This window comes from Purpureocillium lilacinum (assembly GCF_023168085.1).
Source record: "Purpureocillium lilacinum CBS 284.36 DNA, scaffold_3, whole genome shotgun sequence".
In the NCBI taxonomy this organism is placed as follows: Eukaryota; Fungi; Ascomycota; class Sordariomycetes; order Hypocreales; family Ophiocordycipitaceae; genus Purpureocillium; species Purpureocillium lilacinum.
Genome location: NW_027072113.1, coordinates 4,320,097 through 4,336,897, shown reverse-complemented (window position 1 = coordinate 4,336,897; position 16,801 = coordinate 4,320,097). Strand labels below are relative to the sequence as shown.

At 61.4% G+C, this 16,801-nt stretch overlaps 5 protein-coding genes across 5 annotated transcripts; 3 read left to right on the top strand and 2 right to left on the bottom strand.

Moving 5' to 3' along the window:
* Positions 1-834: 834 nt before the first annotated feature.
* PLICBS_004887 (uncharacterized protein) lies at positions 835-1,993 on the bottom strand (the record flags this gene model as incomplete). Its single annotated transcript, XM_018325733.2, has 2 exons — positions 835-889; positions 984-1,993. 2 exons carry the CDS (start codon positions 1,991-1,993, stop codon positions 835-837), a joined length of 1,065 nt encoding a protein of 354 aa, XP_018175485.2.
* A 624-nt stretch (positions 1,994-2,617) lies between these two features.
* On the top strand, positions 2,618-3,420 carry PLICBS_004886 (uncharacterized protein; the record flags this gene model as incomplete). Its single annotated transcript, XM_065600615.1, has 5 exons — positions 2,618-2,620; positions 2,696-2,800; positions 2,850-2,860; positions 2,929-3,008; positions 3,065-3,420. The coding sequence occupies 5 exons, from the start codon at positions 2,618-2,620 to the stop codon at positions 3,418-3,420; spliced, it is 555 nt and encodes a 184-aa protein (XP_065456687.1).
* A 1,815-nt stretch (positions 3,421-5,235) lies between these two features.
* Positions 5,236-8,032, top strand: PLICBS_004885 (uncharacterized protein; the record flags this gene model as incomplete). Its single annotated transcript, XM_018325735.2, has 2 exons — positions 5,236-5,471; positions 5,533-8,032. 2 exons carry the CDS (start codon positions 5,236-5,238, stop codon positions 8,030-8,032), a joined length of 2,736 nt encoding a protein of 911 aa, XP_018175487.1.
* Positions 8,033-8,582: 550 nt separating this feature from the next.
* PLICBS_004884 (uncharacterized protein) lies at positions 8,583-10,184 on the top strand (the record flags this gene model as incomplete). The annotated part of the gene is made up of 1 exon (XM_018325736.2): positions 8,583-10,184. One exon carries the CDS (start codon positions 8,583-8,585, stop codon positions 10,182-10,184), a length of 1,602 nt encoding a protein of 533 aa, XP_018175488.1.
* Positions 10,185-12,429: 2,245 nt separating this feature from the next.
* On the bottom strand, positions 12,430-15,154 carry PLICBS_004883 (uncharacterized protein; the record flags this gene model as incomplete). The annotated part of the gene is made up of 4 exons (XM_065600614.1): positions 12,430-13,066; positions 13,125-13,229; positions 13,283-14,754; positions 14,972-15,154. 4 exons carry the CDS (start codon positions 15,152-15,154, stop codon positions 12,430-12,432), a joined length of 2,397 nt encoding a protein of 798 aa, XP_065456686.1.
* Between the last annotated feature and the right edge of the window lie 1,647 nt (positions 15,155-16,801).

Here is a 16,801-nt window from a genome sequence, read left to right as displayed (position 1 = left end):
AGGAGGTCCGAGATGGAGTGGAGAGGGGGGACCCCATCTTTTTCCTCCATCCATTTCCCCCACACCCTCCTCCGCCCTGGGCGCAAGAAGGAGGGAGTTTGGCCCGGCGCGCAACAGCCTTGCTCGAATTTGGAGAAGTGTTTCGAGGTGCAGCGAAACCCCCCCGACGACCGACAACGTCTCTTTCGGGTCAGAACCGGAGCCGCAGCCCAGCGATGACTGAAGAACTCCGTACCTGGCCCCTGGCCGCGGTACCTACCCAAGCCCTGCGCTGTACTGCGCTGTGCTGCTGTGCCGTGCTGGGGACTGGCTTTCGGCAACATCCTTTGCCCCCAAAACCCGGCGCCCCGGGCCAGTCGCATTTCGCCGGCAGCCACGCCCGAACGGAGCATCTGGTTAGACCGAAGGCACGCTCCGCACCGGCGCCCCAACAACGCTGCCTTGCCGGATATTAGAACGTCTGCACACACCGTCTGCCGACAACTTGCCCTATTCTGATGCGCGAGCCAGGGCGTTTTAACCTTGGTGGTGCAGCCCAATGGACCTTGAGGGTGCTCCCTCAGACACACCGCGTGCGGCATAATAAGTGAGGTCTATTCGTTTTATCTAGACACCCCTGTGGAGATGATGTTGGTGATGCGTGATACAAGTTGCTGTTGGTACAATGCCTCCCACGCGGCACCTGCCCCGGCCTGCATGCCGGCTATGATGCTCCCACGGCGCGCACGCAGCTCGACCGCACACAGACCCCTCGGCTGCGGCATTCCTCCTCTCCCCATCGGCACGGCATCTCTGACGGCCGCATGTCAAATCCCGGTGCGGCCCAGCCTTCTACTACAGCTCCCAATCCGGGACCGCAAAGTCGCGCTTCTGCGGCCAGTGCTCCGGCCTGCAGAGAGATCACACACAAACGTTAGCCCGGCATCTACGCACATCCCCCGAACCGGCCTCGGACACGGGATTCGAGAAGAAAAGCAACGTACCTTGTCAACAGCAGCGTGGCCATGCGCCGCCGCCGCTCCGTGATATCCTCGGCAGCCGTCAGCCGGAGCCAGTCGCCCAGGACGCCCCTCAGCTCCGTCTCGCTCCTGCCCACGACGTCGATGCCTCGCTCCGCGCACGCGATCCTCAGCTCCTCGGGCTCCAGCTGCGATGGCCCGCCGTCCTCGATGAGGTTGCGGTCGTCGCCCTCGAGGAACGCCATCCGCAGGCGGCCCTTGACCTGCCACATGCCCGGGGGGATGAAGCCCAGGCGATCCCACATGGTGCCCGCGAGGTGCAGGCTGCGGAGGACGTGGTTGCGCGCCACGCCGGGCGTCACGCGCGGGCTCAGCACGCCGTGCGGGAACCGCGCCTCGAGCTCGTCAAAGGCGGAGCGGCGGCGGTCCTCGGCCTTTTGCAGCCCCGTGGCGATCTGCTTGGGGATGCGGCACGTGTAGGGCACGACGCCGTCGACGTAGATGACGACGAGGGCCGTGAACTCGCCGATGACGATGAGCATGAGCCCGAAGAGCGGCAGCCGCAGCAGGTCGTGCCGCACGCGCCACAGCAGGACCCAGTCGGCGCGCGAAAAGGTCCTGGGCACGTAGAACGGCCGCCAGATGGACGGGCGGTCGTCGGCCGGCGTGCGCTCGAGCTTCTCGCGAAGCAGCTTGCGGTTCGCCCACACGCCCTTGAGCCCGTCCTTGTAGAACCGCAGGTAGCCCTTGCCCAGCTGGAAGTAGTATTGGAACGCCGAGTCGGACGTGCTTCGCTGGGGGACCGTCAGGGGCGGGGGTCGCGTCGACGCGGGGGGGTTGATGAGCGGGTTCGAGGATCGCGGCGGCGGCGTGGGCCGCTGCGACAGTGACGGCGATTTGCGCGCATCATTGTGGGCGAGGCGCCTCGCTGCTCCGGCGGCACGGGGTTGGAGAGCGGACAGCAGGGGGGCCGGAACGAGGCCGTTGTGAGCGTGAAGCGCGCATTGCCGCCACGCTATCCGAGAGGAGCTCATGGCCGTTGTGTGCGGCGATTGCGATGGTCGGGATCCTGGACGTGCCGTGCTGTCAGGGAAAAAGTGACAGCGAGCTGTCAGAGCTGCCGGGAGTCGCGTGCGTCATTGGTCAGCAGCACGGAGCCCGGGGCGCCCGCCTGCGCCTTCGGTGAGAGCGTCCATGTATGCACGAATGACTGGGGCTGCAACTTGTGGTATCATTCACCGAAAATCTGGAGGCTCGTGTACGTGACGATCCCTCCACGAGATGAAAAGTCGTCTTGTATCTTTCGCAGTTGAGTCTTATTTCACCAAACAAAAACTGCCGAGAGTTTACATGGTCCCGATGTTGGATGACGGAACGGGGGCCCTGGAATGGAGCTGCGGCAAAGCACACCCACGCAGAGAGCACGCAATGGGCAAGTGGACTTTCTTGCAGCAACCACCGCCATTGCGGTGACTAATCGTTGATTCGCCGGAAACATTTTGAACTCTTGACAAGAAAAACCCATCTCAACAGAGAGAACTCCAGATACTCACTATTGAGGCAAAAAGCTCCTGGCTGCTGGTGCGGACCGCAAGGAGAAGACAAGAAACAAGATCAGAATTCGACTTGGTATCCGTCGAGCAGCCACAACCGCAACCATGGTGAGTCTCGGGCTGCCCAACACCCGCGCCACCATCTCACTGCTGCGTGCTGAGCGCTGACCCGACATCCAACAGGTTCACGCCGATGCCTCCAACTTTGCCGACGACGTCACCAAGGACGACGCCTACGAGCAAGTCCTGCTCCAGACTGAAGGACTGTGCACAGGGCAGCGTAACTGGGTAAGTACGAGCATGTTGGGGGTTGTGAGTTCACCTTTGTGGCTAACAGAGAGGTCGCAGGTTTGGTAAGCCATTGCGCGCTCGAAAGCGATGATGACTTGGGCAAAACTGACACCCTGGTGATTCAGCAACCTTGCCAACGCCGCCTCATTACTGTGGCATGCCTACAAGAGCCTGCCGGCCCCCAGCAAGGATGTGAACTGGGCAGGTGAGCATGCGTAGCACCGGCTTCCTCTGTCTCTCACCAGGCGCTGACCCGGACAGGATTCTACGTCTTGGACAAGTCGCCCTCGAACCCGCAGCTCATCCTCGGCCCGTTCCAGGGCAAGGTCGCTTGCCAGACAATCGACTTTGGGCGGGGCGTGTGCGGCACGGCGGCGTCCTCGAAGCAGACGCAGTTGGTGGCCGACGTGGACCAGTTCCCCGGCCACATCGCCTGCGACGGCGACAGCAGGAGCGAGATTGTCGTGCCCATCCTGGCCGACACGGACGGCAGCGGGGAGAAGAAGGTGGTGGCCATCATCGACGTCGATTGCGCGTCCTTGAACGGATTCGACGAGCTAGACAAAAAGCATCTAGAGGAGCTGGCCGAGCTGCTCGCCAAGAGCTGCGACTGGTAGTTCCAAGAATAGATTTTGCCCACCCGAGACCATCTGCAGCCGTTTGGCTCTGCCAGCTGTGCGTCACTGCTTCCCGCAAGAAGCAACGAGACGGAGGTGAGCTGGCGTTGGTCCCGGCGCGAGGAAGCCATGTCTGTGCCGACCTCTCCCAGCCGTGCTTGGACATTCACACCATTCTGCAGCGGGTTTATGCACAGGTCGAGCACCAGCCATTGCGCAGGCTTGGCAGATGGTATTCTATGAGGTCATGCTGCGAAAGGAGTCTCGATGCCAGCGTCGGGCAGCTGGGCTGGCTGCTGTGCCGGAATGCTGCCAGGACCCTGACTTGCCTGACTGTGCCTTTGCGGATGAGACATTCACCCATGGCGACGGAAAAGGGCATCGTGTCTTAGACCCCGACACGTTGGACGGCCCCGCCTTGATGCCTTGAACCGGGCCCGTCAAGCCGTATCTCTTGAGTCGTTGCTGCCCATTGTGGACCGGCGCAAGACTCGCCATGGGTGATTCCCGAGCTGGCCATGGGCCGAAGGGCCGCTTTTGTTATGCCTTGCATCGCCGACAGAGTGACTGCCAAGCCCCGTGGAAGGCGAAACGACGCATGTCGATCTGAGATGTGTGGATGCTGCGCGCTGGTTCGGTTCCCCGTTCGCCCGCTGGATGCCCAATCACTTATGCATGGAATCAGGGATATGCTGGCCACCCAAGTCACCCCCAGGGTGCATCCCGCGTTGCGGCGCTGGCGTGGACGCGACGTCAGCGCATGGCTTGGTGGGGAGTCGTCGTCAACGCTGTCGTCGCTTGGGGCTGTGGCCGCAGGTAAGACGGAGGGGCCGAATCCAGCAGCGGCGGGGTTTGTCGCACGGGATACGAAGGAACCTAGCCGTGTGTCTGCCGCCCGTTGAAAGGTGCGCCGCTCGCAGGGCGTCGAAAGAGAAGGTAAGTGGCAGAAACCTTAAGTCGCGACCAAAAAACCTGGTTTGATGCTCCGTCTTTTCAGCTTGCAAAGGGTGCTCAGACGGCCCAGCAACGGACGGGGCCGAGAGGATATTGGAAGCTTGGAAGCTCAAGTTCAGTGCTTTGCCCCGGACGGTCAACCCGGAAAGGAAAGCGCCCACTGAAGAGCTCCCGACCCCTTGCAGAGGAAGCGCCTGTAGCCGCCTGATGCCCCACCGTGTCAGGGGTGCAGGGCCGCCAGCCTCCCGGTTTTTGCTGTGCGGCCGTAGGAGCCCTGGAGCGCTTGCCCGCCCAGCCACCGCAGTTCGCCGGGTAGGCACAGGGCTCCCCCTCCAGTGGACACGCCAGGCCCCCCCAATGACAGGGCACCCAAGCACAGGGCAGCCCTACACCTACACGCTAGTGGCCGGCGGATCGATCCAACCCACCTGCGCACTCCCGCATCCGGAGCTGCCCTGGCCCCCCAACCACCAGCCGCCTGGCCGTCGCTGGGCGAATCGCTCGCAGGCCGAAGCAAAACAAGGCGTCACCCGCCATGCAGGCTGCCTTTCCTTTCCTGCATTCCCATTCCATTCCAGTCTCTCTCCCCCATTGTCCCGCTCCGCCCCGGATCTGTACGGCACACGACGGCATTGTCTTGTCCGTTTTCGACTTCCTCTCGCTCTCTTCCTGCCTCTCGTCGTTCTTTTTACAAGCCGCCACCGCCGCTGCTGCCACCGCCGGCACAGCCACCCCCCCGCCATCGTCATCAACCTCAGCGCACCCTTCGACCGTCCATGTAAACAAAGCACCGACCTCGACTCCCCGCCGGCCGTTGCTCCCTCGCAACGACGCCAGCCTGCACCCACCGAAACCTGCGCCATGTCGACAAAGTCAAAGACGTACTCTCTCCTCAATGGCGCGCACACGGCTGGCATCTTCGCGGACATGACGGTCGACGGGCCCATCATCGGCACCCTCGTCGCCATTGTCGACCGCGCTAAGAACCTGCCCAACCGCAAGACCATCGGCAAGCAGGACCCCTACTGTGCTGCCAGGCTCGGGAAGGAAGCAAAGAAGACGGCCACGGACATTCGCGGTGGCCAGACTCCCAAGTGGTCGGTTCCCGCCTGACCCGCCCCTCCAGCAACGACCACCAAGCTGACATAGCTCCATCAGGGACCAGGAACTTCGCTTCACCGTTCACGACTCGCCCGACTACTACCAGCTCAAGGTCTCCGTGTTCAACGACGACAAGAAGACGGACTTGATCGGCGAGGCATGGGTCGACCTCAAGGCCATAATCGTCCCCGGCGGCGGCCAGAGCGACATGTGGCAGAGCCTCACGTACAGGGGCAAGTATGCAGGCGAGATTCGGATCGAAATCACATACTACGACTCGCGCCCCAAGCCCGAGAAACAGCCCGTGAGGGCTCGTCAGTCACTGGCTTCTGAGCAAGAGGTCGGCTCGTCGAGGCAGAACACGCCCGTCAAGAGGCGGCCACTGCCTTCTGATCCTGTGACCGGCGAGGCGCCGCCGCCACCTCCAGCGTCAGCCCCCTTGCCCGCCGAGAGCCATCATCACACGCCTCCCCGCTCTCACGGCAAGTCTGTTTCGCAGTCTGGCTTCGTTCCAACGCAGTCCCCACTGCAGGCAGTGGAATACAACACACCCCCGCCCGCGTCTCGACCCTATCCGGACCACTACTCGCCTTCACCTCAGTCGGGTTATTCGAGTGGCCGGGTGGACGGGCCTAGGGTACCACGACCCCGAGAGTCTTTCGACACTCACACGCCGCCCCGTCCGGTCGAAGACCGAGGATATGGACAGAGCGCACCCGTGTCGCCGTACGACCAGCCATCGCCCCGGCGGCAACCCTCGCCGCTCCCAGAGCATCACGAGCTGCCCTCGGGAGAGGAGTTAAGACAGCCGGCACCATTCGAAGATGGACGACCGCCTCCCCCGCCGGCGCACCGGTCGAGGCACAACAGCGGTGGTCAGGAGTTGACTCACAGAGGCTACGACACCTCGCCTCAAAAGTCCACACCGTCGATGCAGATGAGACAGGACGTTCTCAAGAGCGAGGCTCACAGGCATTCCTCGCCGTCGTATCCCGGCCGGCCGACGTTTCGACCTTATGAGCCCACAATGTCCTCGCCAAACCAAAGTGAACCCCAGAACACCCCGCCCTACGAGTCTTCATCGCCAAGGTACCACTCATACGATGCTCCGTACGACCAGCAATATCGATCGATGCAGCCCACGGTCGAGGACGTCCCCGAATCTCCGCCGGGCCCCTTGGCAAGCCCCTACAAACACCATGGTCGGAACAGGATGAACTCGCACGACGAGATGATGTTTCAGACGAACGCAACGCCCGTGCCGCTGAACCTGAGCCGATCTCCCGGCGGCTCGTCTTATCCTCCGAGCCAGTCTCCGGGTCATTATCATCCAGTCTCGTACCAGGAGCATCCTGAACCCCCAGCTTCAGTGTCCCCGCTGTCGGCAAGAGACTACTCCAACAGCCCGATTTACCCCCAGCAGAACAGTCAAAGCTATCTCCCAAGCCCGCGTCGCGACTTTGAACCGAGCCACGCGAGAAATTCACCGAGCTATGGTACACCGGATGTGCCTTCTTCGTTGTCGCCGGGCATGGATCCGGCTCTGTCCCAGGAGATTGCTGAACAGATTTACGAGGAGCGTCGATATGACAGCCGAGGCAGCAGATATCCGCAGCAGATGACGACGCCAACCCGGGGCCGCCACCACAGCGAAGGACCGCCCTCATACGGGACCTCGCCCAACGCATACGCCACGCAAGGCTACAACGAAAGGTCCGCAGTGACATACTCCGGAAGTCCCGATACCCAGATGGTCCTCCGCAGACGTGAGGTCTCTCCCAACCCCAACGTCCAGCACACGATCCGCCGGAAGTCGGTTAGCCCCGCTCCGCCTCCGTCTGAGAACCGGCGGGCGTCCGACATTCCCTTTGGCCCTGATTCGTATGACGCACTGAACCCCAGCCTGGCATCGCCAAGTGTTGCGGGTGACGGCACTGGCCGAGCGCATCCGGACGACAAGATCATCACGCACGACGGCCGAGAAATTGACCCGTCAGACCACCTGCCCATGGAGTCTTGGGCCCCTGAGCCCGAACCTAAAGGCTCAAAGGAGCCGTCTCCTGAGCCGCGATCGAGACCCTCGCCGGCAGGAGCTCAGCCAATGCCACCCAGCGGCCGGCGGCCACTGCGCGTGGCAGCCAGGCCGCAGTCGATGGCGGCACTGCCCGCCCCGTCGTATGGCTATAATGAGGATCATCGGGCGCCACCGGCACCCACAAACGGAGGCCGCAACCGGCTGCAGAAGAAGGCTCATCGCGGGTCTGCAGGCCCAGGCCCGTCGCCGGGCATGTCGAGCCCGCTGGCTCCCGTCTCGACGGATAACTACCAAGACAGACAGGGCCAGTACACTCCCAGCAGGGGACCTCGTCGCGGCCACTCATTTGACTACCCCAACGAGAACCACCATCCTCACTATGCCTCGGGTCCACCGATTCCAGCCAAGGTGCCGCTGCCAGTGATGAGCGGCGCGAACGGCGGCGTCGACCAGGCCTTGATGCAGGAGATGCAGAGAATCGACATTGGCACGGGGAGGTCCCGCCGCAGAGGTGGATATTGAGGATGTAGAGCAGAAGAAGAAGGGCGAGAGCAGGGCATTGGACGAGAGCAAGACGTGGAAGTTTCGTGTACATTGTATCATTCCCGGCGTCGCATGGATGGTCACAGGTCACACTGGCGTTTTTGTTTGCGGGCCACGGCATTAGAATCATGTTGAAGATGTACGCAGATATACAAAGCCTCGAACCATTGAGTCGAGGAAGAGAGCAACAAAGTTGAGATCTTGCCAGACGAATCCCTTTTTTAATGTGGTTGTTTGGCAATGCAGTTTCATTCACGATGTAGATTTTGGAGGTCGAGGCGAGGATGCGAGGGTCCAGGTGCCGAATTGGCGCTAGTCCGCTACGGGCAAGGCGTCAGGTGCCCCGCGGCGGGTGTTCCGCGCCCCAGCCGCATCGAATCTTCTTTCGCAAAAAAAAAATGTCAAACCACGTCGCCGTGCCGTTGCTACCATCGCCGTCGACCGAGAGCCAGCACACCGACACCGACACGACAGCAACACCCACCGAGCAGCAGCAGCAGCAGCAGCATCAGCAGCAGCAGCAGCGACAATGGCAGCGCCCGTGGGACCGCTCCCGCAGCTCAAGCTGCCGTCGGGCCCGTCGCCCGTGACGGCCGAGCAGCGGTACTGGCGGACCTTCAAGAACCAGGTGCTGGTACCCTCGCCGACGAGCTACCCGGTGACGCACATCTCGTGCACGAGCGACGCCTTCGCCGTGACGACGGGCACGCGCGTGCAGATCTTCTCGAGCCGCACGCGCAAGCTCGTCAAGACCATCACGCGGTTCGGCGACATTGCGCGCAGCGGCGAGATGCGCCGCGACGGCAAGGTGCTCGTGGCGGGCGACGACACGGGCAAGATGCAGGTCTTTGACGTCAACTCGCGCGCCATCCTCAAGACGTGGACCGAGCACAAGCAGCCCGTCTGGACGACCAAGTGGTCCCCCACGGAGCTGACGACGCTGCTCAGCGCCTCCGACGACCGCACCGTCCGCCTTTGGGACCTGCCCAGCACGACGGGCCCGACGACGACGTTTGTCGGCCACAGCGACTACGTGCGCTGCGCAGACTTCATGCCCGGCACCACGGCCAACATGGTCGTCTCGGGCAGCTACGACGCGACCGTCAAGCTGTGGGACCCGCGCATCGGGAGCAGCTCCGCCGTCATGACCTTCAAGCACGCCGACCCCGTCGAGGCCGTCCTGCCCATGCCCTCGGGCACCACCGTGCTCGCCGCCGCCGGCTCCTCCGTCAGCGTGCTCGACCTCGTCGCCGCCCGGCCCCTGCACATGATCTCCAACCACCAGAAGACGGTCACGTCCATGAGCCTCGCCTCGGGCGGCCGCCGCGTCGTCACCGGCGGCCTCGAGGGCCACGTCAAGGTCTTTGAGACGACGGGCTGGAACGTCGTCAACAGCACAAAGTACCAGTCGCCCATCCTGTCCGTCCTCGTCATCCCCGACACGCAACACCAGTCTTCAACCACGGAGTCGACCGACCGCCACCTCGCCGTCGGCATGCAGTCGGGCGTGCTGAGCGTGCGCACCCGCCTGACGGGCGCCGAGGCCACGAGAGAGAAGGCGCGCGAGAAGGAGATGGCCGCGCTCCTGGGCGGCGACATCGCCTCCTTTGACGCCAAGAAGTCGAAGCGCAAGCGCCGCATCGAGGCCGCCAGCCGCCTGGACCTGGTCGGCGAGGGCGCCGACGTGGTCATCGCCAACGACGGCCGCAGCGCGCGCAAGAGGGAGCTCCCCTGGCACAAGGACCTGCGGACGGGCCACTTCTCCCGCGCCCTCGACCAGGTCATGGACAAGTCGGCCAAGCACCACTCGTCGCTGAACACCCTGCAGGTGCTGCTCGCGTTGCGGCACCGCGGCGCCATGCGCGAGGCCCTCGAGGGCCGCGACGAGCAGACGGTCCAGCCCGTCATCAAGTGGGTGTGCTCGCACATCTGCGACCCGCGCTACGTCAGCGTCTGCGTCGAGGCCGGCCTGCACCTGCTCGACCTCTACGCCGAGTACGTCGGCGCCTCGGCCGAGCTGCACGAGGGCTTCCGCACGCTGCACCGGCGGGTCAAGGTCGAGGTCGAGCGCGCCCAGGTCGCGTGCCAGACGGGCGGCATGCTGGAGAGCCTGATGCTCGGCGTCGCCTGAGGCTTGGTCGAAAGTTGCTTTTCCCTACTGAGAAACTGGCGTCTGAAATACCACACGAGGGGATGGACGACGAGCGCGGGGGATGAATGAACGGACGGACGGACGGACGGATGGCAGAGAGGCAACGGGCGGAGGAGGATGCTTGCATTGCAGCGGCGTTGAGGGGTTCCGGGTCTTCTACTACTACTTACTACCTTACATTGTGTGCTGTCTAGTTTCCTGCCACTGGGTTGATATACATGCAGGTCACCACCATCTATACCATAGAGCACCACAACACGTCAAGACGCAATTTCTGCCTCTACCGTATCATGCACCTCTACTATACCACTCCCTTCGTCTCGCGTCTCCATGCTATCTATTGCGCGACCACCGCGGTCTGGACGTCGCCCGTCTTCCCATCCAAAGTTATGGGCTACGCACCGTGCAAGTTCTCCATCGCCAAGGATCAACCCTCGTTCTGCACGGCTCTCCCCCAGGAGCTGCCTCATTGACTGCCGCAAGGACAGAGTGTTGCGCGCGCGCAGAAGCGACAATGTCTCCTTGCCGCCACGCGGCACACCTCTCTCTCTCTCTCTTCTCCTCTCCTCTCCAGACTCCCCCCGGCAGCTAGTGTATGTACACGTTAATCACCCCCAGCTCACTCATCATCACACGAGACATCTCAGGCCAGGCACTCGACCAGGGACACAACGGCGGGGGAGCATACACGAGAAAACGAAAAGAAAAAGGCCAAAGACACGCACAACGAAAAAGAAAAAGCCAGGAACGCGAGATGCACCAACATGCACCTAGGTACAGAGGGGAGGTTCAACAGCTCAAATGGTACGTAATAACTCACTGCGCGAGCCGGCATCCTCTACTTCGTACGCCATGCACACACAAATACATACTACACAGACGCAGACGCACACATGCACACACCCTGCTACTTTACGGCACCGTTTGTGCGCGCCCTCTCGCCCTCTCGTCACCAACGCTGCCATGCCTGCTCAACCGGGTCGTGGAACCGCACCGGGCAGCATGCCGCCCATTGCTGCTGCTGCTGCTGCTGCTGCGTCACCCACCCCTGCCGTCGTCCTGGCTCGCCTTCAGTTCCCGTCCGGGTTACCCCGGTCGCGCATCTCCAGCTGTAGATCCGTGTGCCGCACCTCCTGCGGCGTCGTCGGCGCCCCCACGCGTAGCCCGCGCCAGCAAAGGCTCCCGTGCCTTCTCATCTCGCCTCGCCAGTGCCTCGTTCTACGCGCCATGCCGTGACGTGCAGCGCCGTGCCAAGAGTCGGGCATTTTCAGCGCGGTATGAGCTCGTCTCCCAATCGAGGAGACCAGATACAACGTGCAAACCGGCACCGTCTTTGTCTTTATTCCAAACCGTTTCGGTCGTCTTCAAGTCAGACATATAAGCTCCGAGGTTGTCTATCCGGCCCATCTTTCCAAGCCACCATCCCGTACCTGTCCTGATTGTACATATGCTGCCTCCTCAGCTTGCTTGGGCACAGGGTGACCTGTTGCCGCAGAGCTTCTGGTATTTCCTCCACTCCCAGCCTGGGTATAACTCGAGGAAACCATGAGAATAAACCACTAGGTGTCGTAAGAGACCCCGCTCCCGGGGCTAGTAACGAGCCTGTGGGTGTTGAAAAGAAAATCAAAGGACAAATCAAGCAGACGGCCTCAGTGTGCAACGACATGCCACTCCGTCCAGCATCCGAATCGATCACCCTTGCATGCTGCACCCGGCCGTGATGCCTTGAAATCGAGTCAAGGTCACTTGGATCGCCACGCTCCTCTTGTCGCCAGAGGTCTGCTCTTAAATTCAGTCATGGCCTAGGCCACGCGGCATCCCATCAACCCATATGGGAGACACCCACGTGGCTTTGGGGAGACATGGCTGGTGGGTATGCGGCATGATCCGGCGGATGCAAAGAATGCGCTGCTGTCGCCGACATTTTGGGTGTCTGCAAGCTGACACTGCTCGAGAAGCTCGAGTTTGGCTTGGGCTCATTCATGGAGTGAACGAAGAGGTCCTGGTACAGGCCTTCAAGTATGTGCATGTCGAGTCGAAGCGCACTCGTCGTGGTTGCGGACTGCCGAAGAAAGTGTATCGTTTTCTCGAACAATGTTTTTAGCAGCTGCCCGTCCACGCTGTCGTGTAGTGTCGGATCGACGTATGCTGCCGCAAGGACGAGGAGGTTACCCCATTGGCTGCAGGCTGTCAGCAACCTATATGTATGATCGAACGCATCGACTTACGCATGTGCGGTACCAAACACGTTGGTAATGATGGGGCGCTGTTCCCCTAGCCCGTGGAATGCTCTTGTGCTTTCAACAAGGGCTTTGATACCCTTGATCGCCAAGCTAACCAGCTCCGCGTCGAGGTCCTTGGACGATTTGGCATCTGGAGCGATCGTTGGGTAGACAATGCCTTTCCGAAACTCTGGCACGGGAAGCACGTTTGGGCCACTTTGGTGTGCCCTCCAATAGTTGAATTCCAGAATCATCCTGATGAACGGTCGATATGTGATGACCTGGGCGCCCCAGTACTTGCCCCGCAGCCGGGCGCCGAGTATGTCGTCGGCGGGGGGATCGGTCTCCTGAAATGCGAAGCGAGGGGCAATCCAGTTCATACCCGAAACCGAGTCGGCGACCACAGAGACGTTCATAAACTTGGTCTCCGTCTGAAGCCTTGCCGAGGCGGGATCGTCGTCGGGAGCGTAGAACATTCGGTGGATGCTATTGAGGTGAGTTCTCAGATAGAGCTGGCCCGGGTAGCTGTCAAGCACCCGCTGGTCAAAACCGTCAATGAGGCTTAGGTTGGGATGCGGCATAGCCTCCTCGTAGCCGAGAAGTCCGGAGGGGGGCAGGGTCAGCTCGGCAATCAAGTCGCTGGGTAGCCGAAATCAGCACAGTATCAAGGTGAGTGATCGGACGAGCGGTATCTCACCTTTCGAGCTGCAGGCATGTCCAAAATGCCAAGGCGAGCTGATTGTACTTGATGTCCGTGATGAACGTCTGCTTGTCTTTGATCTCCTTTAGCTTGCTCATGCTCCTGGGTAACGGGTTAGCGCTGCTTGACAGATGGTTCTAGCCGAGGCAACTTACGGTCGCATCAGGACCTGGAGCTTGTGGCCGGCTGCGTGGATGAAGGCGAAACTCTCAAGGGGTCGCGCGAGCTGGCCATGGTACAGGCCCGCGAATATGTTGGCATACACATTTTTCATGTTGTTGTAGGACCCTATGTGGTTCCCCAGGATGTCGGTGGCGACTGCAAAGTACTCCAAGCCTGGGACCACTTCATAGTTTTTCTTCAGATCGTAACCATGGCGAACACCGCCTTGTCCGTGGATGGACGACCGCCTGCTCGGAGGCAAGCGTTCCGGCTCCTTCGGTGAGGCTAGGCCTGACGACTGCGAGTGTGTCGAATGGCTGGGAGGGGAGCCTTGCATCGGTGACGGCGGCACTCCATTGCGGCTGAATGGACTACCGTGCAGGACCTGCTCGGAGTGATGAAGGGCATCTGGAACGTTGTCACGGTAAAGACAAATCTTCCCCAGCGCCAGGATCGTGAGGACCAACGCGCTGTGGATCGACCTGTCCGGCTTTCCGGCCCTCACCGGGCCCGTCGTCGTAGACCCATCATGTTCTGGCCCCGGAGAACGCTTGCGCTTCGACCCTGTGGTCTCCACGGGAGCTCGAACGGCGAACGCCGTCTTCGACGCCTGGGGTTTCGACGTTTTGGGCTGCACTCTCGGTAAGCTGTCCAGGAAATGCCTGACCCAATCCTGCAGCACCTTGGGCTGAATGATGGGGTGCATGTTCAGGATATTTTCCTTGAAGCTCTCCACGTACATCCAGACCTTGGACTCCGTATAGTCTGGATTGCCGTCGAATGCCAGAACTCCGCCTCGGTATTCCACCTGCTCGGCTGGGCTGAGACCGCCCACGTGTCCCCAGTCGGCGGCTGGTGACGGCGATGCCATGTCGGATGAGTCGTCAGCTATGTCTAGCTGGCCATGATCCGGGGCCTCCTTTGGCTGGCGTGACGGATGAGACGCCTCACCGCGACCGTAGACAATTAGCTGGCCTCGGTTTTGCTCTTGGCTAATTGGGAACTCGTTGACGTGACGGATGCCCACTCGTTCGACATGATGTCTCGTGAGTTGTTTGATGGGGGCCCAGTTCAAGAGGAGCCCAGCAAGCGTCGTATGATGAATTGGAATGGCTGGTTCTTTTGGCGTAACGAGGGGGCCAGGGTTCTGTTCGAGCGCGTCCTCCTCCGCCGCCATGAGGATGGCATTGCGATCTGTGGGGGTGACGATCTGGTCGCGCGCTATGTCGATTTCTGAGTAGTGGCTGTCGCGCCTTTCTTCCAACAGTGATGACCTGTGATTGATTGCTTTGAGGTCTTCTTCGGACGCCGGATCCTGTTTCATGTTACCCCCATCGGATCCTTTGGAAAACTTGTTCTCGAGCATCGCCATTCGGTCATTTAACATCTGCAGGCTGTTCTGCATGCCGCTTTGCATCATCGCGAGGGCCTCGAGAATGTCAGCCTGAGCCTTGTCGGTACTGAACTCTAAGTGTTAGCCAAGCCCCCTCCCCAACCTGGTCGACCGGGAGATACATACGCCTTCGGGACCGGATCCCGGTATCTGCATTCGGTACCCTTGTCTCTGCACGTTTTGCAAGGCTTCGTCTCATCGCACTTAGCCTTGAGTTGACGGCACTGATCACAAGCCTGTTGACGACGGGTTAGAAGGGTGCAGAGCGAGGTGCTGAGTGATGCCAAACCTGTGACGCTCGCGTGTTCTTCTTCTTCGCCGAGGCGACAGACGAATACACACTGTAGAAGGGCTCTGAGGCATATGCCCCGTGCGAGTCGTAGGGTTGCTGTGACGGCGTGGGCGGGGGGAAGGTTGGTCCACGATATGCACCCGGAGTCGGGGGAAGCGAGTGACCATTGTCGAAACTCATGTGTCGAGGTTGTTGGCCTTCCGGTGGAAAGGCAGACGGCTGGAGGGGCGCGGGAGCCTGAGTGCCAGGCACAGCGTGAGGTTGAGGCGGCAAGCTTTCGGGTGCATGCCCAGTCGAGTTCGGCCGCCGCGGGTCTTCCACCACCTCTCTCTTCACAACCGACTCCCGCGAAGGGTATGTGTGGTACGCAGCATGCGCAGGGGATGGCGGTTGCGGTTGCGGTTGCGGTTGGTGAGGTCGGTAGTGGTCGTGCATGGGTGGAAGGGTATCCGGCTCGTGAGTGCGGCGTTCAATGTCGGGATGCTGTTGGTATTGCTGGTGTTGCGGGTGCTGGACATGACCGTGTACACCCGCCGGAGGAGGAGGCGGTGGCGGCGCAGAGGAATGTTCAGCAGGTCGAGGAGGATATGGCTGGCCGTACTGTCCTGGGACGGTGTGGTGTTGTTGATGTTGCGGGTGTTGTTGAGATGGGTGAGGCGCCGAAGGGAGAGGCGGCGGGCGTTGAGATGTTGGAGTAGCATGAGGATGCGGGAGGGAAGAAGTTTGCGTTGTGGAAGCCGACCAAGACGAGAGGCGAGGGCGTTTCCCTTCGGAGGGTCCTTGATCCATGCTTGTGTGCTCGCTGTACCGCCACGGGACACAGACACATAATCAGGAACGAGGCAAGAGGCAAAGCAGGGACCACAGAGGGGCGGCGGCCATGGGCTGAAGACGAAACAACAGACACCCGGGAGTGAGGCTCGGAAGCTGGAGGGCAATCCGACTATTGGACCCTTGGACGGAGTGCAGGAACCGGGCCGGGAGACATGGGGTGGGAAAGCGAGCCTTGCAGGATTGGTAGGCTATGATGACATGAGCCGTGCCCGCACGAAGCAAAACACTCGGCGACGGGTTGGAGGTTTGGGCCAAAGGACCCAGAAGGGGAGCAGGGAGAGGGAAGCCGACACTGGGGGGGGGGGACAACCACCAAGCCCACACTGGGGGACGGCGAGGCCGAGCGAGATCAGCAGTTGGGCAGCAGACCAGACTGGCGAGCTCTCCGTCGAAAGCCACCCGGTAACGTATCCAGCAACCCAGAGACAAGGCGAACTGTGGGGCGACGGAGCTGGTCGACGACCGACAGGCTTGCCTACCTGACGGCGGAGGACGTGCGGGCTCGGTTGACGAGGCCAGGAGTCCAGTCCAGAGTACCGGGTACCCGTCGCAGCAGAGGGCGCGTCCGAGGTGCTTCGAGGGGCCCTAAACGTTTAGGCCGGTCTGCACTGCGCTGCGGGACATTGAAAGGAGGATGGGCGATGTACAACGGACGGGCTGATGTAGCACGGCGTGAGGCAGGATCAGGACGACTGCGCCGGCCAAGTTGCGCTCGGTCCGGTACTTGTAAAGCTTCGCAAGGCTGGCGGCGTGCAGATGAGAAACGGGCGACAAAGTGCGCAGCCAGTGAGGGGACGCGCGCGGTGGTACGGAGCGTCCAAGAACTGGCGAGACTGCCGGTCGCGCGCGAGGAAGGAGAAGAAAAAGACGGTCAAAGGCGAGGAGCTGGTTGTTGCTGGGAGCTGGAGGTGAGGTAAGGTTGGCGTTCTGAGCCACGGAATCCGACCCTCGCTCCCAGCAGGTAGTTTGCCAGGCTAAGACGAACGGGGGGAC